The following is a 19,807-nucleotide window of genomic DNA, read 5'->3' as shown; positions in this document are numbered from 1 at the left end:
GGAGATTGTGTCGCGCACCTGGCTCGGAAGGTCCTACGCCCACGGAGTCTCGCTGATTGCTAGCACAGCAGTCTGAGATCAAACTGCAAGGCAGCAGCGAGGCTGGGGGAGGGGCGCCCGACATTGCCCAGGCTTGCTTAGGTAAACAAAATAGCCAGGAGGCTCGAACTGGGTGGAGCCCACCACAGCTCAAGGAGGCCTGCCTGCCTCTGTAGGCTCCACCTCTGGGGGCAGGGCACAGACAAACAAAAAGACAGCAGGAACCTCTGCAGTCTTAAATGTCCCTGTCTGACAGCTTTGAAGAGAGTAGTGGTTCTCCCAGCACGCAGCTGGAGATCTGAAAACGGGCAGACTGCCTCCGAAAGTGGGTCCCTGACCCCCCGAGCAGCCTAATTGGGAGGCACCCCCCAGTAGGGATAGACTGACACCTCACTCGGCCAGGTACTCCTCTGAGACAAAACTTCCAGAGGAACAATCAGATAGCTGAATTTGCGGTCCATGAAAATCTGCTGTTCTGCAGCCACTGCTGCTGACACCCAGCAAAACAGGGTCTGGACTGGACCTCTAGCAAACTCCAACAGACCTGCAGCTGAGGATCCTGTCTGGTAGAAGGAAAACTAACAAACAGAAAGGACACCCACACCAAAAACCCATCTGTACATCACCATCATCAAAGACCAAAAGTAGATAAAACCACAAAGATGGGGAAAAAACAGAGCAGAAAAACTGGAAATTCTAAAAAGCAGAGCACCTCTCCTCCTCCAAAGGAACGCAGTTCCTCACCAGCAATGGAACAAAGCTGGATGGAGAATGACTTTGACGAGTTGAGAGAAGATGGCTTCAGACGATCAAGCTACTCCGAGCTACGGGAGGAAATTCAAACCAATGGCAAAGAAGTTAAAAACTTTGAAAAAAGATTAGATGAATGTTTAACTAAGATAACCAATGCAGAAAAGGGCTTAAAGGAGCTGATGGAGCTGAAAGCCAAGTTTCGAGAACTACGTGAAGATTGCAGAAGCCTCGGTAGCCAATGCGATCAACTGGAAGAAAGGGTATCAGCGATGGAAGATGAAATGAATGAAATGAAGCGAGAAGAGAAGTTTAGAGACAAAAGAATAAAAAGAAATGAACAAAGCCTCCAAGAAATATGGGACTATGTGAAAAGACCAAACCTACATCTGATTGGTGTACCTAAAAGTGACAGGGAGAATGGAACCAAGCTGGAAAACACTCTGCAAGATATTATCCAGGAGAACTTCCCCAATCTAGCAAGGCAGGCCAACATTCAGATTCAGGAAATACAGAGAACGCCACAAAGATACTCCTCGAGAAGAGCAACTCCAAGACACATAATTGTCAGATTCACCAAAGTTGAAATGAAGGAAAAAATGTTAAGGGCAGCCAGAGAGAAAGGTCGGGTTACCCACAAAAGGAAGCCCATCAGACTAACAGCTGATCTCTCGGCAGAAACTCTATAAGCCAGAACAGAGTGGGGGCCGATATTCAACATTCTTAAAGAAAAGAATTTTCAACCCAGAATCTCATATCCAGCCAAACTAAGCTTCATAAGTGAAGGAGAAATAAACCACTTTACAGACAAACAAATGCTGAGTGATTTTGTCACCACCAGGCCTGCCCTAAAAGAGCTCCTGAAGGAAGCACTAAACATGGAAAGGCACAACCAGTACCAGCCACTGCAAAAACAGGCCAAACTGTAAAGACCATCGAGGCTAGGAAGAAACTGCACCAACTAACGAGCAACATCACCAACTAACATCATAATGACAGGATCAAATTCACACATAACAATATGAACTTTAAATGTAAATGGGCTAAATGCTCCAATTAAAAGACACAGACTGGCAAATTGGATAAGGAGTCAAGACCCATCAGTGTGCTGTATTCAGGAGACCCATCTCACGTGCAGAGACACACATAGACTCAAAATAAAGGGATGGAGGAAGAGGTACCAAGCAAATGGAAAACAAAAAAAGGCAGGGGTTGCAATCCTAGTCTCTGATAAAATAGACTTTAAACCAACAAAGATCAAAAGAGACAAAGAAGGCCATTACATAATGGTAAAGGGATCAATTCAACAAGAAGAGCTAACTATCCTAAATGTATATGCACCCAACACAGGAGCACCCAGATTCATAAAGCAAGTCCTGAGTGACCTACAAAGAGACTTAAACTCCCACACAATAATAATGGGAGATTTTAACACCCCACTGTCAACATTAGACAGATCAATGAGACAGAAAGTTAACAAGGATACCCAGGAATTGAACTCAGCTCTGCACCAAGCAGACCTAATAGACATCTACAGAACTCTCCACCCCTAATCAACAGAATATACATTTTTTTCAGCACCACACCACACCTATTCCAAAATTGACTACATAGTTGGAAGTAAAGCTCTCCTCAGCAAATGTAAAAGGACAGAAATTATAATAAACTGTCTCTCAGACCACAGTGCAATCAAACTAGAACTCAGGATCAAGAAACTCATTCAAAACCGTTCAACTACATGGAAACTGAACAACCTGCTCCTGAATGACTACTGGGTACATAACGAAATGAAGGCAGAAATAAAGATGTTCTTTGAAACCAACGAGAACAAAACACAACGTACCAGAATCTCTGGGACACATTCAAAGCAGTGTGTAGAGGGAAATTTATAGCACTAAATGCCCACAAGAGAAAGCAGGAAAGATCCAAAGTTGACACCCTAACATCACAATTAAAAGAACTAGAAAAGCAAGAGCAAACACATTCAAAAGCTAGCAGAAGGCAAGAAATAACTAAAATCAGAGCAGAACTGAAAGAAATAGAGACATAAAAAACCCTTCAAAAATTAATGAATCCAGGAGCTGGATTTTCGAAAAGATCAACAAAATTGATAGACCGCTAGCAAGACTAATAAAGAAGAAAAGAGAGAAGAATCAAATAGACGCAATAAAAAATGATAAAGGGGATATCACCACCGATCCCACAGAAATACAATCTACCATCAGAGAATACTACAAACACCTCTACGCAGATAAACTAGAAAATCTAGAAGAAATGGATAAATTCCTCGACACATACACCCTCCCAAGACTAAACCAGGAAGAAGTTGAATCTCTGAATAGACCAATAACAGGCTCTGAAATTGTGGCAATAATCAATAGCTTACCAACCAAAAAGAGTCCAGGACCTGATGGATTCACAGCTGAATTCTACCAGAGGTACAAGGAGGAACTGGTACCATTCCTTCTGAAACTATTCCAATCAATAGAAAAAGAGAGAATCCTCCCTAACACATTTTATGAGGCCAGCATCATCCTGATACCAAAGGCAGGCAGAGACACAACCAAAAAAGAGAATTTCAGACCAATATCCTTGATGAACATTGATGCAAAAATCCTCAATAAAATACTGGCAAACCGAATCCAGCAGCACATCAAAAAGCTTATCCACTATGATCAAATGGGCTTCATCCCTGGGATGCAAGGCTGGTTCAACATATGCAAATCAATAAATGTAATCCAGCATATAAACAGAACCAAAGACAAAAACCACATGATTATCTCAATAGATGCAGAAAAGGCCTTCGACAAAATTCAACAACCTTCATGCTAAAAACTCTCAATAAATTAGGTATTGATGGGACGTATCTCAAAATCATAAGAGCTATCTATGACAAACCCACAGCCAATATCATACTGAATGGGCAAAAACTGGAAGCATTCCCTTTGAAAACTGGGACAAGACAGGGATGCCCTCTCTCACCACTCCTATTCAACATAGTGCTGGAAGTTCTGGCCAGGGCAATCAGGCAGGAGAAGGAAATAAAGGGTATTCAATTAGAAAAAGAGGAAGTCAAATTGTCCCTGTTTGCAGATGACATGATTGTATATCTAGAAAACCCCATTGTCTCACCCCAAAATCTCCTTAAGCTGATAAGCAATTTCAGCAAAGTCTCAGGATACAAAATCAATGTACAAAAATCACAAGCATTCTTGTACACCAATCACAGACAAACAGAGAGCCAAATCATGAGTGAACTCCCATTCACAATTGCTTCAAACAGAATAAAACACCTAGGAATCCAACTTACAAGGGATGTGAAGGACCTCTTCAAGGAGAACTACAAACCACTGCTCAATGAAATAAAAGAGGATACAAACAAATGGAAGAACATTCCATGCTCATGGGCTGGAAGAATCAATATCGTGAAAATGGCCATACTGCCCAAGGTAATTTGTAGATTCAATGCCATCCCCATCAAGCTACCAATGACTTTCTTCACAGAATTGGAAAAAACTAGTTTAAAGTTCATATGGAACCAAAAAAGAGCCCACATCACCAAGTCAATCCTAAGCCAAAAGAACAAAGCTGGAGGCATCACGCTACCTGACTTCAAACTATACTACAAGGTTACAGTAACCAAAACAGCATGGTACTGGTACCACAACAGAGACATAGATCAATGGATCAGAACAGAGCCCTCAGAAATAATGCCACATTCTACAACTATCTGATCTTTGACAAACCTGACAAAAACAAGAAATGGGGAAAGGATTCCCTATTTAATAAATGGTGCTAGGAAAACTGGCTAGCCATATGCAGAAAGCTGAAACTGGATCCCTTCCTTACACCTTATACAAAAATTAATTCAAGATGGGTTAAAGACTTAAATGTTAGACCTAAAACCATAAAAACCCTAGAAGAAAACCTAGGCAATACCATTCAGGACACAGGCGTGGGCAAGGACTTCATGTCTAAAACACCAAAAGCAATGGCAACAAAAGCCAAAATTGACAAATGGGATCTAATTAAACTAAAGAGCTTCTGCACAGCAAAAGAAACTACCATCAGAGTGAACAGGCAACCTACAAAATGGGAGAAAATTTTTGCAACCTACTCATCTGACAAAGGGCTAGTATCCAGAATCTACAATGAACTCAAACAAATTTACAAGAAAAAAACAAACAACCCCATCAAAAAGTCAGCGAAGGACATGAACAGACACTTCTCAAAAGAAGACATTTATGCAGCTAAAAAACACATGAAAAAATGCTCATCATCACTGGCCATCAGAGAAATGCAAATCAAAACCACAATGAGATACCATCTCACACCAGTTAGAATGGCCATCATTAAAAAGTCAGGAAACAACAGGTGCTGGAGAGGATGTGGAGAAATAGGAACACTTCTACACTGTTCGTGGGACTGTAAACTAGTTCAACCATTGTGGAAGTCAGTGTGGCGATTCCTCAGGGATCTGGAACTAGAAATACGATTTGACCCAGCCATCCCATTACTGGGTATATACCCAAAGGACTATAAATCATGCTGCTATAAAGACACATGCACACATATGTTTATAGCAGCACTATTCACAATAGCAAAGACTTGGAACCAACCCAAATGTCCAACAACGATAGACTGGATTAAGAAAATGTGGCACATATACACCATGGAATACTATGCAGCCATAAAAAATGATGACTTCATGTCCTTTGTAGGGACATGGATGAAACTGGAAATCATCATTCTCAGTAAACAATGAGAACACATGGACACAGGAAGGGGAACATCACACTCCGGGGACTGTTGTGGGGTGGAGGGAGGGGGGAGGGACAGCATTAGGAGATACACCTAATGCTAAATGAGGAGTTAATGGGTGCAGCACACCAACATGGCACATGGATACATATGTAACAAACCTGCACATTGTGCACATGTACCCTAAAACTTAAAGTATAATAATAATAAAAAAAAAAACAAAGGAAAAAAAAAGAGAAAACTTCAAATCACATGACTATCTTCAAATTACGCCAGAACACTGGAGAGAAAGAGAATAGGATACAATCTTCCACAAATAGGAGAAAAATAGATCACAAATCAGAAAAGATCAGAACTCAAAATGTTCATGAAAACTCAACAGCCATACTCGAAGTCACAGCACAATGAAGAAATGTCTTTTAAAAAAATCTTAAGGAGAACAATGGCAACTCAGGATTCTCTACCCAGCCAAACTATTTTAATCAAGTGAGAGGGTAAAATGAAGACATATTCAGGCCTGCAAGGTCATGAAAAATTAACAATTAACAATCCACAAACCCTCTTCTCAGGAAGCTACTGGAATATGTACCAAAGTAAGAGAATAAATAAGGAGAAAGGCATGAGACACTGGAAAAAGGGAACCCAACCTAAATCACATGCAAAGAAAATCCCCAGATGCCAATAAAGGGTGACCACATCTATGTACCAAGAGGGCAAGCCATTAGTTTAGAAAGGGACAAGTCAGATGCACCAAGATTCAACAAACTGGAACTGAAAGAACACCAGATGCATCTGAAAATAGTGGGATTAATCTACTGTTGGAGATTCTGTGGCTAAACTGATGATAGAAAACCAAGCAAATACAAAGAAAAACCATAACATTAACTTTAGCGGAAACTAATAGTTCTCAGGGAGATGATCCTAGAATGCAACCTAGCTCCACTGTGAGTAGTGTTTAGAGGGTCCTAATGACACAAGCAGGCTGGAATTACACTGTTCCTTTATTAGGAGGATATGAGAGTGGAAAATAAGTATGTGTGTGGCAGGGACAAAGGATGAAAAACAGCTAAATCCTCATCTTCCATAAAAGGATGTCAATATAGCAATGCCTGAAGCAGAACAATCAAGACGCAACGTAAGTATGTTATACAGAGATACAAGGACGGTACACAAGAATCAGCTAAAAGCATTTAACAGAAATGGTCAGGGGCGAGGTCAGAGGAGCCAGGGCAGGGGACTGCTGTGTTCATAACAAACTTTGTAAAAAACTATATGACTCCTTAAACTATGTGTCCTTAAAAAAATGTTTTAAGAACAGAAAATAACAAAGAGGTAAAATATGAATTATCTATCCTTCAAATGTCACTTGAGTACTGATGTTTGAAATAAGCATATTTCTTTTTAATGAACATTTCAATTAGCTAGTATTTTACCATGTAACTTTGTTAAAATTATATTACACTCCAATAAGAATGCCTTTACCTGTGACAGCAGTTCTTCCTTCTCTCCAGCAAGTTTTCGTAGCCTTACATCTAAAACAAATGAAAAAGATCGTAAACTAAATATGTGATGATGTAGTATATAAACAATTAAAAATTTTTCAAACTCATAAACATAATATTATCTGATAAATTACATTACTTACAGCTCTGACTATCCAAAGAAATACAGGTGTTAACAGCATTACAGAAAAGTTCTTAACCATCTAAAACGTATTTCCACACAACTGATATTTATCAGGGCACCAAATCCAACATTTGTTCCCCACAGCAGTGATTTGCCACTTAAAGACAAACTGAAGTACAAAGGAGGTCATTTCCTTGTTTCAAGCTTTCACTAGTAGACAGACAACTCAAATGTCAAGTGTGTTCCTAAAGGCTGAGCCCTTAGCGGTAGAGATCCAAATATGTGAAAGAAGATGGGGTTACAGCAGGACTGGGCAAAGGAAGCTAGAGAAGAGAAAAGAGAGGAGCACAATGCTGGAAGAAGCAAAGTCCCCAGAAGCTAGTAGGGAGGGAAGGGGACCCACTCCAAGATGTGGGCAGCCAGGCCAGGCGTGGTGGCTCATGCCTGTAATCCCAGCACTTTGGGAGGCCTAGTTGGGGGATCATTTGAGGTCAGGAGTTCAAGACCAGCCTGGCCAAAATGGTGAAACCACATCTCTACTAAAAAAATACAAAAATTAGCCAGGCGTGGTGGCAGGCACCTGTAATCCCAGCTACTCGGGAAGCCGTCTGAACCCAGGAGATAGAGGTTGTGCATTGCAATGAGCTGAGATCGCGCCACTACAATCCTGCCTGGACAACTGAGTGAGACTTTGTCTCAAAAAAAAAAAAAAAAAAAAAAAAAAAAAATGTGGGCATCCATGGGTGGATCTGCGGCTTGGCAGCATCATTAGGGCTCACTCCTAGCTTGTGGAGGTTTGACTCTTCCCAAGCCTGCATTAAAATAGGCCCCTTCAGCTGAGGAGATACCGTGGTTCACTTAAAAAAGCAGCTGACACCTAGCCAACCACTACCCTCTGTAAACAATTAGGGTCACAGCCAAATACAGATTTTGGTTTCTTCTGCACCTTCCAAGCAGATCTGCCTGCTTGGACCTGCAGACGAGGGAAAAAACAGCAGGGAAACACCCTGGGCTGCCTATAGCCAGACTCTCGTTCCATTCTCCAGATCTCTCTTGCTCACTCAGCATCGTGTTTTATTCAAAGTGCCCTACAGTCACATTTCTGGAATGCTCCACATTAGAGAATGTGCTTACTAACTTTTAAAATGTTTTTCAGTTTGCTTCACACTTGTATCTCTCACTCCTCTAAGAAGCTTACACATATATGAAAACAAGATGAAAAATGAAAAAAAGATTGTTTTTTTAAACAATAAAAGTGAGCTAATGATACAGTAGCTATCTGTGCCATTTTTCTTCCTCTAGAGTAGATTTCTTTGTGGGGTCAATGGATGGGCAACTTTGATTTCTCGGAGAGAGGTGTCAGCAACTTTGTGGTTTCCTGGAGAGAGGTGTCAGATTCTCAAAGGGTTAAATTTAAGAGGTTTAGACTTTAAGAGTCTGGGAAGCCCTGCTCTGGAAGTCATACTTCTCTGATATCTTTTCGGTCATCTGTTTCTTGGCTTAAGAAATGTGGTAGAAAAGAGGTACAGAACCCTGGGGTAAGTAGTAGAACATAAAACCAGATGTTCCAAGGATGAGAAACTTACAACACACTTGAGAAGTCTCCTGCTAGCCTACTGCTCCCCTAGCACAGGTATACTAGACTATCTTTTTGCAGAAAAGTTTGTAGTTAAGTAAAAACCAATGTGTATAGGCCTATAGTACTTCCATCCACGGGCCTTACAGTTACACTTATTGCCTTACAATGACCCAGATGCTGGTTTCCCAAGGTCAAGGATGTCTGAAGACAATGTGCCAATTGCCCAGATTCTTCTCGTTAAGGATCTACTTGAGTCTCAGCCCTTATGCTGTTTTTGTTTTCCAAGCTGGGATATGAAAAAGCAGAAAACCCAATAAGGTAACATTAATCCAAGTCAACATAGCAACCAGTATCTTACCTAATGGCCCTTCTCCTGCTGACTCCAAGACCTGAGCAGCTTCCTGAGACACAACAGTGATGGCTCCAGCCACTGGTTCATGACTGACATCACCATTGGGAGTGCCATCGGGGATTATAACTAAGCCATGTTTCTGCAGGGGGAGAAAAATCCACCATCACAAAAGGCCCATATGGAAGCAGTAAGCTCTGTGAGGTCACTCTGCAACAATACATGTTTGCTACAGGTAAAACCTGGTTAGAATCAGTTACATGAAATATAGCTCTGTGGAGGAAATAGCTTAAACCTACCAAATCTGGATTAGGGAATAAACATTGTAGTTTGTATTTAGGCTAGGAAAGATGGCAGGATGAAAGGAAGGAAGATAGAGAGTAAAGCAGTGAGGGACCTGAACTCCAGGCTAATGCTAACATACCTCTTCCGTCTTCACTGTCTCCTGCAGGTCAGCCAGCTCCTCTCTGAGCATATCTCTCTCATTCCTAAGGCAGGCAATGTATTCTTTCTGTTTCTCTAGGGCCTGGTTTTAGGTAAGGTAGCAAGGGAAACAATGGCACAGAAAAAGAGCAGGTGAAAGGTAGCAGAGAAGTACCTAATTCAAATAAGCAAAGATAAAGGCATAAAAAGCAAGGAAGCAGTCAAAAGACTGGAAACAAACAGTCAGATATGGGAGGAGATACAGAGTTACATGGATATACATCTCCAGAAGAGAGTTCTCATAGAAACTGGTTCTCATGCATAAATTTGGCAAAACATGTTTAATCACATCAAGCAGGGAAGTAAATCTTTCCAGTCAATGAAAAAAATAAAACAGGAAAAGGAAGATAGAGAGAGCAGCCAGAGTAAAATAAAGCTTTCCTTACTGACTGCCTAAGTACATTTTTTTTTTTTTTTTGAGACGGAGTCTCGCTCTGTCGCCCAGGCTAGAGTGCAGTGGCGCGATCTCGGCTCACTGCAAGCTCCGCCTCCCGGGTTCACGCCATTCTCCTGCCTCAGCCTCTCCGTGTAGCTGGGACTACAGGCGCCCGCCACCACGCCCGGCTAATTTTTTTTGTATTTTTAGTAGAGACGGGGTTTCACCGTGGTCTCGATCTCCTGACCTCGTGATCCACCCGCCTCGGCCTCCCAAAGTGCTGGGATTACAAGCGTGAGCCACCGCGCCCGGCCTCTAAGTACATTTTTATTTGGTGAACAAAAAAAAACCCCACATTTCATGTTTAACTAAAATAGTTTATTCAAGAATACAGTTGATTTTTTAAAAAATAGTTCTGGAATAAAAATAACTATTATACATAAGGTATTTTAATTAAATATTGGCTGTAGATTTTTCTTCAAGTAGTGTGGCAAAATACTCAAATACCACTTAATTCAAAATAGTCAACCTCCAAAAGGATTCAAAGATCAACTTCTGACAATTTAATTAAATATAACTGAGACTCATTTGGCTTTCTGTTATACTCCCAAAATGTGAAAAACAAAACAAAACACTGACAAAATAAATACAGCCAAGCTATGAACAGTTACAGAATATGGATTTCAGAATCAGGCTTTTGGGTCCTGGCACATACTTGTCCTATGCCTCAGTTTCCTCACCTGAGAAACAGAAGGGATAACAGCACCCATCCCAAGGGCAGAGGCATAAATCAAGGTAAAGCATTGCCTGTAATGCCTAGATAGCAGGGACAGTTCAGGAGAATCAGGTTGGTCATTTCATTTGTAAATTCCCTGCCATCTCCTTAATCTCACAACTGTCAGCTGAGGACAATGCAGAAGCAGGAACATACTTTGGTCATCGATGAAAAATAAAATCTACTATGAAAAAATAAAATCTATTGTAAAAGAAAATAACCCAGAATTAAAAATACACCCAAGGTAAGTAGTCTATGCAGGAATCTGATAACTGGCCTATTTGAAAAAGCCTTTCCCCAAATATTTTTGTTCATATATTTAATGTCTTCTGTTAGCATTCCCATTAATCCAAGAAGTTAAACTATATCAGGTAACTTTCCTCTCAGTTCACTGGGTTTGGAAGTGGGACAGCGAATTGCTGAGAAATTGATAGTTGAATAATTGGGCAATTTAAAAAATCATTATCATCCTGTTTTGCAACCAAATAGGGAGCAAGTAAATAAGGGATGATAGCAACTACGATTTGTATAGCACAAATTATATGGCAGGCACTATTTTATATAATTTCTCTCTTATACATTATTTTATATTTGAAACCTCTACATATCCTGTGAGGTACTTGTATTATCCCCATTTAACAGATCAGAAAATTGAGGCGCAGAGTGGTTATATTTTTTCGCCCAAAGTCACAGTAAGTGGCAAAACCAGAAAATGAATCGGTTGTTTTTGTTTCCAAAGCCCTTAAATAGTTTTTTAAATATCACAGCTCTATGAAGGCCACATTATATTCCCTATTGTTAGCCCAGATGATGCTAGGAAAGGAGTCCATAGGGCAAATCCTACTCTTTACTTATCCAAACTGCAATGTCAATATCTGACTTCTTTTCAACAATTTACATTCACACTATATGATGTGTCTCAAGTCTGCCTGTGAATTAACAATGTGCATTTCTAGTACCATCTAGCTAGTGTTAACACTCCATTATGTTAATAATTAATAATAAATGAAACATTGGGAAAACAAAGCACAACAATACTTTCCCATGTGTTGAGTGTCACTTTAATCTTTATGGATTAGGTATTTTTGGTTACTGGTATCTGCATGCATAGTCATGTTTCACCACATATAAGTGGGTAAATGATCACTGTCACAACATGCTCCATATAAACAACACCACTGAATATAAAAGACCTCTGAGGAACAGGCCAATTTGAAACTAGGAATTCTAGCAAATGATATACATGACATTTGCTCCTCTTCCACATCTTATTGCACTGGGTTTTATTTTTACCTTCGGACTTTTTAATTTCCTCTTCCCATAATTATAGATGGGAAAATAAAATACATCCTGTAAATTCACGCATTTCACCACAAAGTTTGAAGACTACTAAAATACCTTATAATTGGATCAAATGTATTCACGCTGGATCTAAAACCCTCCATATTACCTGACCATATAACCACTACCCTTGTGTTTGTGTGCAACAATAGCTCCTACAGTAGATTTTTTTTAGGGTAAAAAGTACACGCTTGTAGAGTTCAAAATAATTCTTTATCCCTGACCTAACCTCAAATCCTACCATCCAGAAGCCAAAAGGATGTGTATAATGGGCTGAACTTTTGGGCAAGGGGTTAATTCTCCACATAATTGTACTGGGGAACAAATATCTTTGGTCAGAATGGAAGTGGAGTTTATGCTGGGCTATAGAGGTATGCAAGTTCTTCGTATGCACCTATTCTATACATGGGCTCCTGGTGTTTAGAACCGCAGTGGAGCTAGAGGCAAGACCACTAATGAACTGAACTTTAACCTGGGAATAATGGACATATTTCTTCATTAAGTTACTAAATGTAAATCTTAAAAATGAAGCTAGAGACAAGTAGTTACTGACCACACTGAAAATGTGTCTTAAAAGTCAAGGAAGGACCATTGCCCTTGTATTATACTGATAACAAATGTTGGCAAGGACATGGAGAAATTGGAACCCTTGTTCACTAGTGGTGGGAATGTAAAATGGTACGGCTGCTACAGAACACAATATAGCTGTTACTCAAAAAAATTAAACACAGAATAATATATGATCCAGCAATTCCACTTCTGGGTACATACCGAAAACAACTGAAGGCAGAGTCTTGAAGAGTTATTTGAATACCCATGTTCACAGCAGCATTATTCACAATGGCCAAAAGGTAGATGTGTCGATATATCAACAAAAGAATGTGGTATATACATACAATGGAATATGATTCAGCCTTAAAAGGGATGGACATTCTGACATATGCTGCAACATGAACCTTGAGGTCATTATGCCAAGTGAAATAAATCAGATACTGTATGATTCCACTTATATGAAGTACCTACAGTAGTCAAATTTACAGAGACAGAAGGTGGAATGGTGGTTGCCATTCCACCAGGGGTTTGGGAGAAGGGACTGAATGGGGAGTTGTTTAATGGTTACAGATTTCAGCTGGGGAAGACTAAAAAGTTCTGATGGTGGTGACAGTAGCACAACAACATGAATGTACTCAATGCCACTGAACTGTACACTTAAAAATAGTTAAAATGGTAAATTTTATGTTATTTGTATTTTAGCACAATTTTTCAAATTAAAATTAAAAAGAGTCAACTAGTGATTCAACAACTTGGAAGAATCTTGAGGGACTTACACAGAGTGAAAAGGGATAATTCCAAAAGGTTAACATATACTATGTAATTTCATTTTTATAACATTCTTAAAAGAGCAAAACTATACAAATGAAGAAAAGATTAGTGGTTCTTGGGGCTTGGGAGGGGAAGGGGAGATAAAGGCTATGACTATAAAAAGGCAAGAGGAGGAGAAATCCCTTATATTGATGGTAATGTTCTGTATCTTCACCATATCAAGGGCAATATCCTGGTTGTGATATTGTACTATAGTTTTGTAAGATGTTACATTTGGGGAAGATTGAGCAAAGAATATAGAGGATCTCTCTGTTAGATTTCCTCTCTTTTCTTCTTTTTTTTTTTTTTTTTTTTTTTTTTTTGAGACAGGGTTTTGGTCTGTTGCCCAGGCTGGAGTGCAGTGACATGATCTCGGCTCACTGCAACCTTGGCCTCCCGGATTCAAGTGATTCTCATGCCTCAGCCTCCCAAGTAGCTGGGATTACAGGTGTGCACCACCACACCTGGCTAATTTTTGTATTTTTAGTAGAGACAGGGTTTCACCATGCTGGTCAGGCTGGTCTCGAACTCTTGACCTCAAGGGATCCACCCTCTTTGGCCTCCCAAAGTGCTGGGATTAAAGGTGTGAGCCACCATGCCCAGCCCTATTTAATTTCTTACAACTGCATGTAAATCTAAAATTCTGGCCAGGCACAGTGGCTCATGCCTGTAATACCACCACTTTGGAAGGCCGAGGTGGGTGGATCACTTGAGGTCAGGAGTTTGAGACCAGCCTGGCCAACATGGTGAAACCCCATCTCTACTAAAAATACAAAAATTAGCCGGACGTGGTGGTGCACACCTGTAGTCCCAGCTACTCAGGAGCCTGAGGCAGGAGAATTGCTTGAACCCAGGAGGTTGCAGTGAGCTGAGATGGCGCCACTATACTCCAGCCCTGGGGAGAGAGAGAGATTCCATCTCAAAAAAGAATACTAAAATAAAATATTTTCCAATTAAATGCCAAATAATTTATATTTTAAACTGAGACATCTGAGGGATTTCTATGGCTGGTTCAAGACTATCAGTTTAAAATACTAAGGCCCTCATACAAGCTAGAAATCCTGGGCCTACAGATCTGTGTTAAAGAAAATTATGTAAAGTCCTAAAAGAAGCCCATTCTAGATAGTGACCAGATTTTAACTAAAAATTTTAAATTACCTACTTTGCCCCACATGTTTTTTCACATCTTATCTCTCCCAAGCAAAAATTTAAATAAAATCAATGGTTCAACAATCAAATTTCACTTTTCAATTTCAAATTTCAATTTTAAAATCATAATTTCAAAACACACCTAACAATTATTGATTTATTCCCCAGAAGGCTTTTCTAGGTTTAGATGGAATTTTTAATACTCAGCAATTTGAAAGTCAGAGAATTATCTATAAAGTAGCTTTTGTTCTTTAAATTTTTGGTCTACAAACTTTTTTAAAGAAAGGGTATCTTTCTATTGCTTAGGCTGGAGTGCAGTGGCACGATCATAGCTCACTGCAGCCTCCATCATGTGGGCTCCAGTGATCCTCCCACGTCAGCCTCCTAAGTAGCTGGGGCAGGTGCATGCTCTACAAATTTTAAAATTCTTTTGCAGAGACAGGGTGGGTCTCACTATGTTGCCCAAGCTGGTCTCAAGCTCCTGACCTCAAGCAATCCTCTGGCCTCAAGCGATCCTCGAGCCTTGGCTTCCCAAAGTGCTAGGATTACAGGCATGAGCCTACAAACTCTTACGAGGTAATGTAATCTTCCCATGTGTATATTAATGAGAGAGGTCCTTGAAGTGATGAAAAAGACTGGATCCTGCTGACCACTGGTTGGGCTTCAGAATGTTCCTAACAACATTCTGAGGGTATGATCTACAGGGTTTCATATCCAGACCTGTCTCTCAGAGATGTTCTCAGGGATCTTTAACAACTATTCCCTACTCCCCCTAACCTTAAGCAGAACAAGACTTTTCTTACATGTTCTATTTCCTCTGCCCTTCCCTGACAAGGTAAGCCTCTGGCAACTATGGCTAAGTGGTTCCCCTACTGTAGAACAGAGAGCTCAGCCAGGTGATGGGACTGCCAATCAAAGGCCACATGAGATGAACTGGAGGGAATTTTTTCCAGCTTTTGGTGTACATGGAATCTACCTGCAAGGCTTAGCAAAATAGCAATGAAGACACTCATTTATCTGGGCCCTTACTTGGGGGAGTTCTGTGGTTATAATTAGAGACAGCCACCCTAGTAAGTCTTACATTCCTATCCATTTCTGTAATTGAATTGATTTTAATCTCTTCCTATTTTATTCACCAAGGATTTATAGGATGCTAATAACTTTCTCCCCACCATTACTCTCTTCTTTTCCAAATTCCTGTAATGTAAGGATATCAAGTTAACCACAGAGTTTGAATTGAATACCTGTGGCTGTTTCTGAATAAGAATCCGAAGGGAGGCCAGGCGTGGTGGCTCACGCCTGTAGCACTTTGGGAGGGCAAGGTGGGTGGATTACCTGAGGTCAGGAGTTGGAGACCAGCCTGGCTAACATGGTGAAACCCCATCTCTAATAAAAATACAAAAAAATTAGCTGGGCATGGTGGTGTGTGCCTGTAATCCCAGCTACTCGGGAGGCTGAGGCAGGAGAATCACTTGAACCCAGGTGGTAGAGGTTGTAGTGAGCCGAGATCATGCCACTGCACTCCAGCCTGGGCAACAGAGTGAGACTCCGTCTCAAAACAAAACAAAAAAAGAATCCTAAGGGAATACAGAGAAACTTCCTTTAAAAGTTCCTACTTACACATTTTACAAGCCTAGTGTTTGCTGAAAAGAAGAGTTCTTTCCAGGCACAACGTCAGGTTTTCCTATGGAAGTCTCTTTCTACCTCCTACTTACTCATTTTTCGTACCGTGTTAATGCTCAAGAATAATCAAAAGGACAGGTTTTTTCAATCTCTAGGTTAAATTCTACTGTAGTCCTCATCAATGAGCTTCTAACCAAAGCCCAACTTCATCTCATACCCCAATTTTTTTATCTTTCCAAAGAAGTGTCTCCTGGAGGTCAAACACCTCTTTTGTCATGGTGTCTATTTTCTGCTGCATGCGCTGCTTCTCCTGCAGAAGAAGAGGGGAAGAGAAGTAATAAAAGAGCAGAAAGAAAAGGGAGAGGAGGTTCAAGGGAGGAAACAAAAATAAAGCCGATAAAGAAACTTAACCAAAACGGAAAGTCTGTGATGAACAGGAAAAGCAAAATTGGTTTGCCAAAAGAAAAGATGACATTCACAGTCTTGGCCACAGGATTCTTATTGGCTTGCCCCTACAAAAGTAAGCAAAGGAACCAAGAATAACTGTTCCAACCACAGCTATGTGGCAGCAAGCCAGCTAGAATTTCTGTGTACATACAGCTCCATATGTATATTCTTTCTCTGATAACTGCCTTTTTACCAAACAAGAACTTACATGCCTAGAGAGGGAAATTTAGGTTTGTTTATGAACAAATGATCTTTTCTTAGAGAACAAGCAGTTTTGAATTTTATTTTTTAAGCAGAACTGATCATTTTGAATTTGTTAGCAGAATCTATGACAGCAAGAACACCATGAATTTTGTATTATTTTAAAATTATATTATTTTGAAACATTTAAATTTAGCATTTAACAATCCTTAAATGACCTTTCTAATTAGGCAATGGTGCTTAACAGGTTTTCTTCTTATGCATTATTGGTAAATTATTATCTCCTCCTTTCCCTACTCATACATTAGGTATTTTACATGGAATTTTCAATTCCAAAGACCAAAAAACATTATTTGTAATATTTAAAGTTTTTCAGCATAACCATAGATACTAACATCTAAAAGATGTTCATTCTAGATGTAAAAAACATCTAAAACTGCAGTTCTCAAAGTTTGTATACCTAGCACCCTAAGCTTTTAAAGAAGCCACAGTGACGAACTATAGAAATCAAGCATTATATTCTTCTTAAATGCAATTACAATTAATTACTAGAACACTTTACCAATACTAACTTAAGCTATTGAATTTGAGAAGCAGCCCCCAAAGCAGGTTTATTATTTTATGTGGTTGGCATTTTGGCACAAAAAGATAAAAGAACAAAAAGGGAAAGAATTTCACGTTATTTTAAAATATCAGCAGGATACAGATTCTGGAAAATATGCTTCCTACCTTATATGGAGAAAAACCAAGAAAATTAACTTCACATGTAATCTGATAGATCCAAAAGGTTATCTGTATCTGCACTTGAAATCCACAAATTCTGGGTATGTTCAATTATTCTTAATAATGACAAAAATTAACACCAGTCTTCAAATTTAAAAAGTCATTTCCTTTTCTCTATTAAATGGTTTTCAAAAATCATTTGTAGAGAGAGATATTAAGAGGTAGGTCTGAGGGGAAAGAGGGAAACAGGGAGAGAAAAAGAAAGGCTAAGGTCTGAGTAGCCAGGAATGTGGACAAATGTGGTACGTGAGATCTCTCTCCTGGGATCATTAACATCTGTGCTTCCTGACATCTCTGGCATGTCAACACTAACTTAACATTAGATGCCTTTGATAGTCACACCTAGATAGTGGGCAGGATCCCCCTTCAAACTTATTTCCATATTTATCTAAAAACATCGTCTCAGGAGGGAAAACCACATTTAAAGAAAAAAGATGCATGCAATGTAGTAGGCCTGCAAGGATGACTAATGTTTTCAAAGAGTTCTTGGTAGACTAGGCTTCATTCCATTCCTAAGATGTTGCCAACAATGTGGCAGAGTCCCTTTGCTTGCAGAAACCTGAACCTTCAGACTAGCCATTCTTTACCTTTTTGTACAGAACGTATCTTGACGTTTCTTCTTTTTCATTTAGCCACCTGAGAAATGTATTTACCTGAGTGAAAATCAAACTTATTCCCCAAGAATCACGTCCCAAAAGATGGCATTCACTAATTCCAAAGAATAATGTTATTCTACAATTTTTCCTTTTGCCCATTTCCTAAGATATCTGTAGGAAACAGTGTGCTTAGGAATAAAAGACACAAAAATTTCTGCTACCAAAGTGGGGTAATGTTTATAGGATTTATAGTATTAATTTTTAAGCATGATCTGGTTTATGTTTGAAAACTTTTAGTGTACAGTCAAATATAAAGAGACAAACTCTGATGCATCTTAACTCTCCTTCCCTCCCAACACACACATCCTCATCCCATTCGACCCATTTTTTTCAAAATTAAGTATTCCCACAGTTCATGTACATACCTCAATAAGCTCATCTCTTTGCCGCAGGCCTTCCTTAAGTTCTTCCATTTTATGCTGCAGCACACTACACATATGTTTCTGCCTTTCTAACTCCTGTTATTAAACAAATAATATCATTTACACAGGTCATGGCACACAAGAAATTTGAACATATACAATACAACACAGAGGTTAAGCATGACCTCCAGAAACATGCCCAAACTCCTGATTCATAGTAACTTAGAAAAATTGTGTATTCTATAGAAAAGTTAAGAAAATTTTAAAATTTCATCTTGTATAATTATTTATCTGGAAAACCTGAACTAATCAATGGCAAAATTATTAAAAACAAAAGATAATTTAGTAAAGTAACAGGTTATAAAATGAACATATACAATTCAATGACATTCATATACAAATAAAATTCAAAGAAGGAATAATAAATGCAATATCAAAATAAAATCAATATTAAATAAAAAACATACATGTAAACTTACAAAATATATCAAAAACCTATATGAGGAAAATTATATAAAGCATTCCCAAAAGGCAGAGAAATAGGATTGAATAAATGGAAAGCCATACCGTCTTCTTGGATTAAAAGTCTCACAACATTACAAAAATGCCAGTTCTCCCTAAATTAATCTATACATTTAATGTAGTACAAATAAAAATACCATCAGGTTTTTCTTTTATCATCAGAGCAAGGCAAGTTGATTTGAAAGAAAAACACAAGAAAAAGTAGCTAGAAAAATACATACTGAAAAAGAAGAAAGCCAGCCTTACTAGGTATTAAAACATATTATAAAGCTTCTATAATTAAAACAATGTTGTTATGGCACATGAATATAGACCAAGGGAGCAGAATAGAGAATTCAGGAAAACGCCCATTTACATATACAAATATATTTAAAGACAACAAAAATAAGAGCATCTCAAATCAATGAGAAGGAAAGACTTTGAAATTAGTAATGTTGGGATAACTGGATATCCATTTGGAAAAAGATAAAATTGGAACTATACCCCATACCACACACCAGGACAAATTCCAAATCAATCAGATGTTTATACAAGGAAAGAAAGCCAGGGAGTGAATGGGGGAAAAGGGAAGGGAAGGGAGAACAAACTGTACAGGAATAAAAGTAACCAAGGAGTGGGGCAAT

At 39.2% G+C, this 19,807-nt stretch overlaps 1 protein-coding gene across 15 annotated transcripts in view; it reads right to left on the bottom strand.

The window, feature by feature from the left end:
• LRRFIP2 (LRR binding FLII interacting protein 2) overlaps window positions 1-19,807 on the bottom strand; it is a 133,126-nt gene that overhangs the window by 6,972 nt on the left and 106,347 nt on the right. For 6 of the 15 annotated variants that reach the window (XM_063612224.1, XM_063612248.1, XM_055283426.2 and 3 more), the window contains 3 exons: window positions 18,666-18,758; window positions 9,114-9,246; window positions 7,033-7,082 (listed from right to left, as the gene is read on the bottom strand). In XM_063612224.1, the coding sequence (XP_063468294.1) occupies window positions 7,033-7,082; window positions 9,114-9,246; window positions 18,666-18,758 (276 nt within the window). Of the gene's footprint in view, window positions 1-7,032; window positions 7,083-9,113; window positions 9,247-9,528; window positions 9,631-16,430; window positions 16,524-18,665; window positions 18,759-19,807 lie in introns of all 15 variants that reach the window. The other 9 variants (XM_055283364.2, XM_055283375.2, XM_055283389.2 and 6 more) reach the window with 2 other exon arrangements.

This window comes from Symphalangus syndactylus, chromosome 1, assembly GCF_028878055.3.
Source record: "Symphalangus syndactylus isolate Jambi chromosome 1, NHGRI_mSymSyn1-v2.1_pri, whole genome shotgun sequence".
NCBI classification, from domain to species: Eukaryota; Metazoa; Chordata; class Mammalia; order Primates; family Hylobatidae; genus Symphalangus; species Symphalangus syndactylus.
This window is presented reverse-complemented; position numbering and strand designations above follow the sequence as displayed.